General features: G+C 47.0%; 1 protein-coding gene across 1 annotated transcript; it reads right to left on the bottom strand.

Moving 5' to 3' along the window:
- Positions 1–3,891: 3,891 nt before the first annotated feature.
- Positions 3,892–6,193, bottom strand: LOC135533581 (histamine H1 receptor-like). The gene is made up of 3 exons (XM_064960869.1): positions 6,017–6,193; positions 5,654–5,763; positions 3,892–5,396 (listed from the first exon to the last, which is right to left on the bottom strand). The coding sequence occupies exons 1-3, from the start codon at positions 6,052–6,054 to the stop codon at positions 3,892–3,894; spliced, it is 1,653 nt and encodes a 550-aa protein (XP_064816941.1). The 5' UTR covers positions 6,055–6,193.
- Positions 6,194–11,886: the final 5,693 nt, after the last annotated feature.

Here is an 11,886-nt window from a genome sequence, read left to right as displayed (position 1 = left end):
AGGGATACTGGAGTGATGGAGGTAGATATGTATAGGTGGAAGGAGACAGGGATACTGTAGTGATGGAGGTAGATATATATAGGGGGAAGGAGACAGGGATACTGTAGTGATGGAGGTAGATATGTATAGGGGGAAAGAGACAGGGATACTGGAGTGATGGAGGTAGATATGTATAGGGGGAAGGGGACAGGGATACTGGAGTGATGATAACAAGTAGGCAAGATAAAAACAGACAGAAACATCCACTCCTCATCTCGCTAGTCCTTTGCTAGGATGAGCTACAGTTGCTAGGTAACGCAACAATTATATTAGCTCTCTTATGTTAGCTTACCGGCTATCTTTCCTCACAAGCTAAATTACTGCAGGCAGTAAATTCAGGTATGCAGATGACTGAAGGAAAACCTTTTTTTTTACAATGAAAGCAGTGTTTGGACAAGGTGCGGCATGCTAAAGTATCTACAAATGTATCTTGTAACTTATTTACAGACAATACTACTGTTCTGTAGCTACTGTTGACTTGAGAAACCAATCCAAAGCATGAGTCGCTGTCATATCATGTCCAAAGACTGCTCACAGTGTACAGAAATCAATATTTCATATATTTTCTTTATTTAGATGAAATATCCCTGTGGGAAATTCTTCAGACTTTGGCGTGGGGTGTCCGTGGGAGGCTTTTGAGATTTGTTTTGGATACCTCGTTTCTTACTCATTCGTTCAAATCGGATGTTGACCTGCCTAGCCTATTTACTGTGAAAAAAATGGCCTGCATTTTAGAATAGTGAAAAAAAATATTAACCCAGATGATTCAGTATATTTACCCAGATGATTCAGTATATTTACCCAGATGATTCAGTATATTAACCCAGATGATTCAGTATATTTACCCAGATGATTCAGTATGTCAGTATGTTTACCCAGATGATTCAGCATATATACCCGTATGATTCAGTATATTTACCCAGATGATTCAGTACATATACCCGTATGATTCAGTATATTTACCCAGATGATTCAGTATATTTACCCAGATGATTCAGTATATTTACCCAGATGATTCAGTATATTAACCCAGATTATTCAGTATATTTACCCGAATGATTCAGTATATTTTCCCAAATGATTCAGTATATTAACCCAGATGATTCAGTATATTTACCCGTACGATTCAGTATATTTACCCAGATGATTCAGTATGTTTACCCAGATGATTCAGTATATTTACCCAGATGATTCAGTATATTTACCCAGATGATTCAGTATATTTAACCAGATGATTCAGTATATTTACCCGTATGATTCAGTATATTTACCCAGATGATTCAGTATATTTACCCAGATGATTCAGTATGTTTACCCAGATGATTCAGTATATTTACCCAGATGATTCAGTATGTTTACCCAGATGATTCAGTATATTTACCCAGATGATTCAGTATATTTACCCAGATGATTCAGTATATTAGCCCAGATGATTCAGTATGTTTACCCAGATGATTCAGTATGTTTACCCAGATGATTCAGTATATTTACCCAGATGATTCAGTATGTTTACCCAAATGATTCAGGCCAAAGTGAATAACAATAATCATGAAGCCAATGCATTAGAGTTATATTTAGATATGTTGTCTACATAGAGTGGTCTATGCACTGCTAACTCACATTTGTTTAGAAAAGGTTTGAATATTAGAATGTTGTGTGAGCTATGAGTTGCAACAGTACACGGTGTGTGTGTGTGTGTGTGTGTGTGTGTGTGTGTGTGTGTGTGTGTGTGTGTGTGTGTGTGTGTGTGTGTGTGTGTGTGTGTGTGTGTGTGTGTCTACACTCCCACTTTGTAAATAGCTATAAAAGTTACATAGTTGCATACTCATTTCTAAAAATAAAAAACACCCTGTCAGTTCGATACTTTTATTGGACAGCACAGACACGGCACTGACTCATATCTAACAAAAATTCAGGTTCCATTAAGACACATTTCCGTTTTCACCAAAAATGGACAATCACGTGAAAGCAAATTGTATTGAAACTGTCTCTGTGCCTTTTTCTGCAGAGTTATTCTCCTTCTGCAGTTATTCTCTTCAGCAGGTATACTTATTCTGCAGTTATTCTCCTTCTGCAGAGTTATTCTGCAGTTATTCTCCTTCAGCAGAGTTATTCTGCAGTTATTCTCCTTCAGCAGAGTTATTCTGCAGTTATTCTCCTCCAGCAGAGTTATTCTGCAGTTATTCTCCTTCAGCAGAGTTAATCTGCAGTTATTCTCCTTCAGCAGAGTTAATCTGCAGTTATTCTCCTTCAGCAGAGTTAATCTGCAGTTATTCTCCTCCAGCAGAGTTATTCTTCTTCAGCAGAGTTAATCTGCAGTTATTCTTCTTCAGCAGAGTTATTCTGCAGTTATTCTCCTTCAGCAGAGTTATTCTGCAGTTATTCTTCTACAGCAGAGTTAATCTGCAGTTATTCTCCTCCAGCAGAGTTATTCTGCAGTTATTCTTCCACAGCAGAGTTAATCTGCAGTTATTCTCCTCCAGCAGAGTTATTCTGCAGTTATTCTCCTTCAGCAGAGTTAATCTGCAGTTATTCTCCTTCAGCAGAGTTAATCTGCAGTTATTCTCCTCCAGCAGAGTTATTCTGCAGTTATTCTCCTTCAGCAGAGTTATTCTGCAGTTATTCTCCTCCAGCAGAGTTATTCTGCAGTTATTCTTCTTCAGCAGAGTTATTCTGCAGAGTTATTCTTCTTCAGCAGAGTTATTCTGCAGAGTTATTCTTCTTCAGCAGAGTTATTCTGCAGAGTTATTCTTCTTCAGCAGAGTTATTCTGCAGAGTTATTCTTCTTCAGCAGTTATTCTGCAGAGTTATTCTCCTTCAGCAGTTATTCTGCAGTTATTCTGCAGAGTTATTCTCCTTCAGCAGTTATTCTGCAGAGTTATTCTCCTTCAGCAGTTATTCTGCAGAGTTATTCTCCTTCAGCAGTTATTCTGCAATTATTCTCCTTCAGCAGAGTTATTCTGCAGTTATTCTTCTTCAGCAGAGTTATTCTGCAATTATTCTCCTTCAGCAGAGTTATTCTGCAGTTATTCTTCTTCAGCAGAGTTATTCTGCAATTATTCTCCTCCAGCAGAGTTATTCTGCAGTTATTCTCCTTCAGCAGAGTTATTCTGCAGTTATTCTCCTTCAGCAGAGTTATTCTGTAGTTATTCTCCTTCAGCAGAGTTATTCTGCAGTTATTCTCCTTCAGCAGAGTTATTCTGCAGTTATTCTCCTTCAGCAGAGTTATTCTGCAGTTATTCTCCTTCAGCAGAGTTATTCTGTAGTTATTCTCCTTCAGCAGAGTTATTCTGTAGTTATTCTCCTTCAGCAGAGTTATTCTGCAGTTATTCTCCTTCAGCAGAGTTATTCTGTAGTTATTCTCCTTCAGCAGAGTTATTCTGTAGTTATTCTCCTTCAGCAGAGTTATTCTGCAGTTATTCTCCTTCAGCAGAGTTATTCTGCAGTTATTCTCCTTCAGCAGAGTTATTCTGCAGTTATTCTGCAGTTATTCTCCTTCAGCAGAGTTATTCTGCAGTTATTCTTCCATTATTCTTCTACAGCAGAGTTAATCTGCAGTTATTCTCCTCCAGCAGAGTGATTTGAGTAAATAATGAATAAAGGCAGAGCAGCTTTCTGTATTTTAACAGAGTAGGAACGATGGTGTTATGGTCTGGGTCTGATAATAAATAATAAACCAAAAATATTTAGGCGGACAATAAATAAGCATTATATTTTTCTAAATTATTCAAATTTAAGCTACCAAATTGAGGTCACTCAAAACATTCCAGCACACATACTGTATTACAAGTTAAAGCTTCACAAGAAAATACATTGAAAAGCCACTCAAGGCACTGTTCATAAACCTTTTCATCACAAATTAATGTGTAGGATAGTTTTAAACACCCGTTTGAAATTCTCATTGCAGAGGGGGTATATGAACGGGTTCAAGGTAGAGTTAATATACCCAAGCCATATCGTGAACATATGTAGGTTATGGTGCACACAGGTTTGGCAGAAAGCCATGACCATAAAGACTATGAAGTATGGGATCCAGCACATCATGAACCCAGCTATAATACAGCCCAGCTGCTTGGCCGCTTTGTGCTCCTTATGGACCTGAAGACTCTGGATACGCTGCCTGGACTGGGCACAGAACTTCTGCCAGGTCTGCTTTAGAGTCACAGCGTTGGCTACAGCGTCCAGGTTAGCACCATCATCGGGCTCCGAGTGCTCCTGGGCCGGGGGTGACTGGGGTGAATTATGGGGACATGGTGACGGGGATAGATTCACAGACTGGGTGAATTCGTTGTTGTAGAACATGGTGGTGTATCTCTGCATGTCAGATATCTGGGTTATCTCGCAGACGCCAGCCACAGAGTTTGACGGCACGGCTACCTTGCAGTCGTTCACGGATACGTAGAGTTTCTGAACGTTGTCGTCGTCGTAGTTTGTGAAGCCAAGAGGTAAAGAGGACATGTTCAAAGGGGTCTCCGAGTCCGAATTCTTCTGCTGGAAAGACGAAGAGCCGCTCTTTCTTTTGTCCTTTACAGTCGTCTTCAGACGTTTTGTCATTCTGAGCACTGAATGACTGGAGTGAGAGTCTTTCTCAGACTTTGGTTCCCTGGGCGCGTTGGTTTCAACTGTATCTGTGGAGTCGTTCGGCTGGTCTAACGTGTACTGATCAAAGTCTGAGTTTCTTTCTTTCTTAGACTCGCAGTGGTTATTTCCTGTTTGGACTTTGTGTCCGATCCGGTTTTCCACCACGGAATCTGTGGGATTGATAATCCTCTCCCTCTCTCTGAAGTTCTGTCTCACAGCCATGTAGATGCGCGAGTAGAACCACAGCATCAACAGAGACGGAAGGTAGAAGTTAAACACTGAAGTTAAAACCTTAAACCACGTAACAAACCGGAAATCAGTGTCACACTTATTCTCCATCTCCGGTTTGAGGTCAACCTGAACGAAGGACCTCCACCCTAGAATAGGAATAATCCACGTCATGGACATGAGCCAGGCCCCTGAGATCATAACGCTAGCTCTCCCTCTGGTCCGGTACTTCAGGTACCTCAGCGGCTCGTGGACGGACCGATACCGATCCAGACATAGTATAAACAGACTAAAGATGGAGGCTGTGCTGGCTACGTAATCCATGATGAGCCAGAACTGACAGACGACCCTCCCCAGCCTCCACTCGTCCTCCAGCAGATACACCAGGTTGAGGGGCATGACGGTGGCCCCGACGATGAGATCCGCCACGGAGAGGCTGACGATGTAGAGGTTGCCCACCGTGTGGAGGGTCCGCTCTTTCTTCACAGCGTAGAGTACCAGGATGTTCATGATGACGGTGAGCAATGACAGGAAGCCCAGGAAGACACCTACAAAAGAATATTATAGCACAATTAATAGAATAGATACTTTATTGTCCATTGGTTAGAATTGACATCTGTCTTCTTCCTTTCCCAACATCCCCCAGAGCGCACACACACCCAGGCATACGCACACGCACGCACGCACGCACGCACGCACGCACGCACACACACACACACACACACACACACACACACACACACACACACACACACACACACACACACACACACACACACACACACACACACACACACACACACACCTAGTAGGGTGTTGTGGAAGCTGTTGTGGTGCTGGAGGCGGAAGGTGCTGTTGAAAGGTGACAGGACAGTCTCCTGGCCATACGGGTGTCTCCAGGTGCTGTTGAAGTACCTATCACAGGATACAGTGGGTGTAAACGGTAGAGGGAAATGATTACTTGCCAGCTCTCCTCAACAGTCAGTCTAGTATAACAACTCCTCATGGTAAAGCAATATATTCGCAACACTCCGATGCAATATATATAATATGCAGATCTTTTGACAGCTATGCCGCCTTCAACAGGGTTTCATCTTCACATGTAACATGTATATCTACCGGTTAATAGAGATTCATTAGACACACACACACGTGTTTATTAAAGCACCTGTCCATGGGGATGTCAGGTGACTGAATAGACTCCATCACGGTTCTTTATGTTAAGTACTCTTCACCCCTCCTCTTCATCCTCTCTGGATCCCTTCACATGATGTCAGAAGTGTTGGAAACATCAGGTGAAGCCACAGCAAATAGTATACATGCTGAATCAATCGCCATCAGCCGTTACCTACGGAGTCAAAACAAATCATAACAATAATTTATTTATCCTCTGTGTCCCAAATGGCACCCTATTCCCTATATAGTGCACTACTGTTGACCAGAGCCCTATTCCCTATATAGTGCACTACTGTTGACCAGAGCCCTATTCCCTATATAGTGCACTACGTTTGAACAGAGCCCTATTCCCTATATAGTGCACTACTTTAGACCAGAGCACTATTCCCTATATAGTGCACTACGTTTGACCAGAGCCAGGCGAAAGGGTTCAATTTGCATCGCAAGCAGTGAACTTATCGGCCAGTGAACCTGTCGACCAGTGAACCTAGCAGCCGGTGAACATAGCAGCCCATGTACCTCCCGGCCAGTGAACCTAGCGGCCAGTGAACCTAGCAGCCAGTGAACATAGCAGCCCGGGTTCTCCTGGCCAGTGAAACTACCGGCCAATGAACCTAGCAGCCAGGTAACATAGCAGCCAGTGTACCTCCCAGCTAGTGAACCTAGCAACCAGTGAACCTAGCAGCCAGTGAACGTAGCAGCCAGTGAACCTAGCAGCCAGTGAACCTAGCAACCAGTGAACCTAGCAGCCAGTTATCCTAGCAGTAAGTGAACCTGGCAGTAAGTGAACCTAGCAGCCAGTGAAAATAGCAGCCCGGGTTCTTCCTGGCCAGTGAACCTAGCAGCCAGTGAACCTAGTGGCCAGTGGACCTAAAGGCCTGTGAACCTAACGGCCTGTGAACCTAGCAGCCAGTGGACATAGCCAGTGAACCTAGCGGCCAGTGAACCTAACGGCCAGTGAACCTAGCGGCCAGTGAACCTAGCACAGCCAGTGAACCTAGCTGCAAGTGAACCTAGCAGCCAGTGAACCTAGCCAGTGAACCTAGCAGCCAGTGATCCTAGAAGCCAGTGAACCTGGCAGTAAGTGAACCTAGCCTAGCAGCCAGTGAACCAAGCGGCCAGTGAACCTGGACCAGTGAACCTAGCGGCCAGTGAACCTAGCGGCCAGTGAACCGGCCAGTGAACCTAGCCCACTGTGAACCTGAACCTAGCGGCCAGTGAACCTAGCAGCCAGTGAAACTAGCTGCAAGTGAACCTAGCAGCCAGTGAACCTTGCGGCCAGTGAACCTAGCAGCCAGTTATCCTAGCATTAAGTGAACCTAGCGGCCAGTGATCCTAGCAGTAAGCAGTAAGGTAACCTAGCGGCCAGTGAACCAAGCGGCCAGTGAACCTAGCGGCCAGTGAACCTAGCGGCCAGTGAACCAAGCCAGTGAACCTATCGACCAGCGGCCAGTGAACCTGAACCTAGCCAGTGTACCTAGTGAACCTAACGGCCAGTGAACCTAGCTGCAAGTGAACCTAGCAGCCAGTGAACCTAGCAGCCAGTGAACCTTGCGGCCAGTGAACCTAACAGCCAGTTATCCTGGCAGTAAGTGAACCTAGCAGTAAGGTAACCTAGCAGCCAGTGAACCAAGCGGCCAGTGAACTTAACGACCAGTGAACCAAGCGGCCAGTGAACCTAGCGGCCAGTGAACCTAGCGGCCAGTGAACCTAGCAGCCACTGATCCTAGCAAGCCAGTGAACCTAGCGGCCAGTGAACCTAACAGCCAGTGAAACTAGCTGCAAGTGAACCTAGCAGCCAGTGAACCTTGCGGCCAGTGAACCTAGCAGCCAGTTATCCTAGCATTAAGTGAACCTAGCGGCCAGTTATCCTAGCAGTAAGTGGACATAGCAGTAAGGTAACCTAGCGGCCAGTGAACCAAGCGGCCAGTGAACCTAGCGGCCAGTGAACCTAGCGGCCAGTGAACCAAGCGGCCAGTGAACCTATCGACCAGTGAACCAAGTGGCCAGTGAACCTAGCGGCCAGTGAACCTAGCGGCCAGTGTACCTAGCTTCCAGTGAACCTAACGGCCAGTGAACCTAGCGGCCAGTGAACCTAGCGGCCAGTGAACCTAGCGGCCAGTGAACCAAGCGGCCAGTGAACCTATCGACCAGTGAACCAAGCGGCCAGTGAACCTAGCTGCAAGTGAACCTAACAGCCAGTGAACCCAGCTGCCAGTGAACCTAACGGCCAGTGAACCTAGCAGCCAGTGAACCTAGCGGCCCGTGAACCTAGCAGCCAGTGAACCTAGCAGGCCAGTGAACCTAGCAGCAAGTGAACCAAGCGGCCAGTGAACCTAGCGGCCAGTGAACCTATCTACCAGTGAACCTAGCGGCCAGTGAATCTAGCGGCCAGTGAACCTATCGAGCCAGTGAACCTATCGCCAGTGAACCTAGCGGCCAGTGAACCTAGCGGCCAGTGAACCTAGCGGCCAGTGAACCTAGCGGCCAGTGAACCTAGCGGCCAGTGAACCTAGCGGCCAGTGAACCTAGCGGCCAGTGATCCTAGCGGCCAGTGAACCTAAGCTTCCAGTGAACCTAGCGGCCAGTGAACCATAGCGGCCAGTGAACCTAGCGGCCAGTGAACCTAGCGGCCAGTGAACCTAGCGGCCAGTGAACCAAGCGGCCAGTGAACCTATCGACCAGTGAACCAAGCGGCCAGTGAACCTAGCGGCAAGTGAACCTAACAGCCAGTGAACCCAGCTGCAAGTGAACCTAGCGGCCAGTGAACCTAGCGGCCAGTGAACCAAGCAGCCCGTTATCCTAGCAGTTAGTGAACCTAGCAGTAAGGTAACCTAGCAGCAAGTGAACCAAGCGGCCAGTGAACCTAGCGGCCAGTGAACCTATCGACCAGTGAACCTATCTACCAGTGAACCTAGCTGCAAGTGAATCTAGCAGCCAGTGAACCTAGCGGCCAGTGAACCTAGCGGCCAGTGAACCTAGCGGCCAGTGAACCTAGCGGCCAGTGAACCTAGCGGCCAGTGAACCTAGCGGCCAGTGATCCTAGCGGCCAGTGAACCTAGCGGCCAGTGAACCTAGCGGCCAGTGAACCTAGCGGCCAGTGAACCTAGCGGCCAGTGTACCTAGCGGCCAATGATCCTTGCGACCAGTGAACCTATCGACCAGTGAAACTAGCTGCAAGTGAATCTAGCGGCCAGTGAACCTAGCGGTCAGTGAACCTTGCGGCCAGTGAACCTATGCGACCAGTGAACATAGCAGCCAGTTATCCTAGCAGTAAGTGAACCTAGCAGTAAGGTAACCTAGCGGCCAGTGAACCAAGCGGCCAGTGAACCTAGCGGCCAGTGAACCAAGCGGCCAGTGAACCTATCGAACAGTGAACCAAGCGGCCAGTGAACCTAGCGGCCAGTGAACCTAGCGGCCAGTGAACCTAGCGGCCAGTGAACCTAGCGGCCAGTGAACCTAGCGGCCAGTGAACATAGCGGCCAGTGAACCTAGCGGCCAGTGAACCTAGCGGCCAGTGAACCTAGCGGCCAGTGAACCTAGCGGCCAGTGATCCTAGCGGCCAGTGAACCTAGCGGCCAGTGAACCTAGCGGCCAGTGAACCTAGCGGCCAGTGATCACCTAGCAGCCAGTGAACCTAGCAGCCAGTGAACCTAGCAGCCAGTGAACCTAGCAGCCAGTGAACCTAGCAGCCAGCGAACCTAGCAGCCAGTGATCATAGCAGCCAGTGAACCTAGCGGCCAGTGAACCTAGCAGCCAGTAAACTAGGATTAATACATCTGAAGCATCAAATACACTTGCACTATGAACCCTGGTTTTACCTGGGTCAGTCTTCAGTTAATCCCGTCCTCAGGCTCAATTGATAGAGCAGGCTGGTATACCAGATTAGCCATCGGCCATTTCAGGTTAACGGACCCTGGTTTGGAACCCTGGGCTGCAGGTTATCATGGTAAAAGTGTTAGCATATAAAGGCTTTGATACCACAGTGGCTCCAGCCTCGATCACCTTACAGCAGAAAAACAGGCAGTGGCTAACATGGCACCCTATTCCCTATATAGTACACTACTTTTGACCACAGCCCTATGGGCCAAAGAGCCCTTTGCAGGCCTGGTAGTGCACTACATATGGAATATGGAACCATTTTGGATGCAATATATCTGGCAGAAGTAGAACACAAGTCAGAAGTACACCAATGTGTGGTAGCAATGTGAATGAGTGGTAGCAGTGTGAACGAGTGGTAGCAGTGTGAAAGAGTGGTAGCAGTGTGAAAGAGTGGTAGCAATGTGAAAGAGTGGTAGCAGCGTGAAAGAGTGGTAGCAGTGGGAATGAGTGGTAGCAGTGTGAATGAGTGGTAGCAGTGTGAATGAGTGGTAGCAGTGGGAATGAGTGGTAGCAGTGGGAATGAGTGGTGGCAGATGGAATGAGTGGTAGCAGTGGGAATGAGTGGTAGCAGTGGAGTGTTCAATATCAGCAACAACAAAAATTGTAATGGATATATTACATGATAATGACTATTTAAAGTGACACACACATACTCATCTCTTCTTCATGTAATGGTCTTGTAATACCTCCAGCACATTTACCATCATTATGTGGTTAGAGACTTAGAATGCATTACGCTTCTCGCACAACAGTATGGAAGCCTTGATACATGGGAACAATGAACTGAAACAAATAGACCTTGGGTTGGTTGCTTTGGAGACAGACCAATAGACTGTATTGAATTAGTTTCCTAAGAGACATAACATAATTTCTAGCAATTGTGTTGCCTTAATTAAGAGAGACACTTTAAAATGAATCCTCTTTAACAGTACATTCTGCATCGCTTGTAATTATTATAAACCCCTCACTGAACCCCCCTACTGTATTAACCACTCACTGAACCCCCCCACTACTGTATTAACCCCTCACTGAACCCCCACTACTGTAATAACCCCTCACTGAACCCCCACTACTGTACAAACCCCTCACTGAACCTCAACTACTGTATTAATCCCTCACTGAACACCCACTACTGTATAAACCCCTCACTGAACCCCCACTACTGTATAAACCCCTCACTGAACCCCCACTACTGTATTACCCCCTCACTGAACCCCCACTACTGTATTACACCCTCACTGAACCCCCACTGATACATTACCCCCTCACTGAACCCCCACTACTGTATTACCCCCACTGACACTGAACCCCCACTACTGTATTAACCCCCCCGCACACTGAACCCCCACTACTGTATTACCCCCTCACTGAACCCCCACTACTGTATTACACCCTCACTGAACCCCCCACTGATACATTACCCCCTCACTGAACCCCCCACTGATACATTACCCCCTCACTGAACTCCCACTACTGCATTACCCCTCATTGACCCCCCCTGCTGCATTACCCCCTCACTGCTGCATTACCCCCTCACTGAACCCCCCACTGATGCATTACCCCCTCACTGAACCCCCCCCCACTGCTGCATTACCCCCTCACTGAACCCCCCACTGCTGCATTACCCCACTCCCCCCACTGCTGACTGAACCCCCCACTGATGCATTACACCCTCACTGAACCCCCCACTGCTGCATTACCCCCTCACTGAACCCCCACTACTGACTGAACCCCCACTGCTGCTCACTGACCCCCCCACTGATGCATTACACCCTCACTGAACCCCCCCACTGATGCATTACCCCCTCACTGATCCCCCCACACTGATGCATTACCCCCTCACTGATCCCCCCACCCCCACTGATGCATTACCCCCTCACTGAACCCCCATGCTCACTTCCGCAAAAGAGACCCAATCTCGTAGGAACATGTTGTATAACACACTGACTAACATTTGGAACCCCTTCCTTATATGGAGTT

Source organism: Oncorhynchus masou, unplaced genomic scaffold, assembly GCF_036934945.1.
Source record: "Oncorhynchus masou masou isolate Uvic2021 unplaced genomic scaffold, UVic_Omas_1.1 unplaced_scaffold_2472, whole genome shotgun sequence".
NCBI lineage: Eukaryota > Metazoa > Chordata > Actinopteri > Salmoniformes > Salmonidae > Oncorhynchus > Oncorhynchus masou.
Note: the sequence above shows the minus strand (reverse complement) of the source record. Positions and strands in the feature narration are given on the sequence as shown.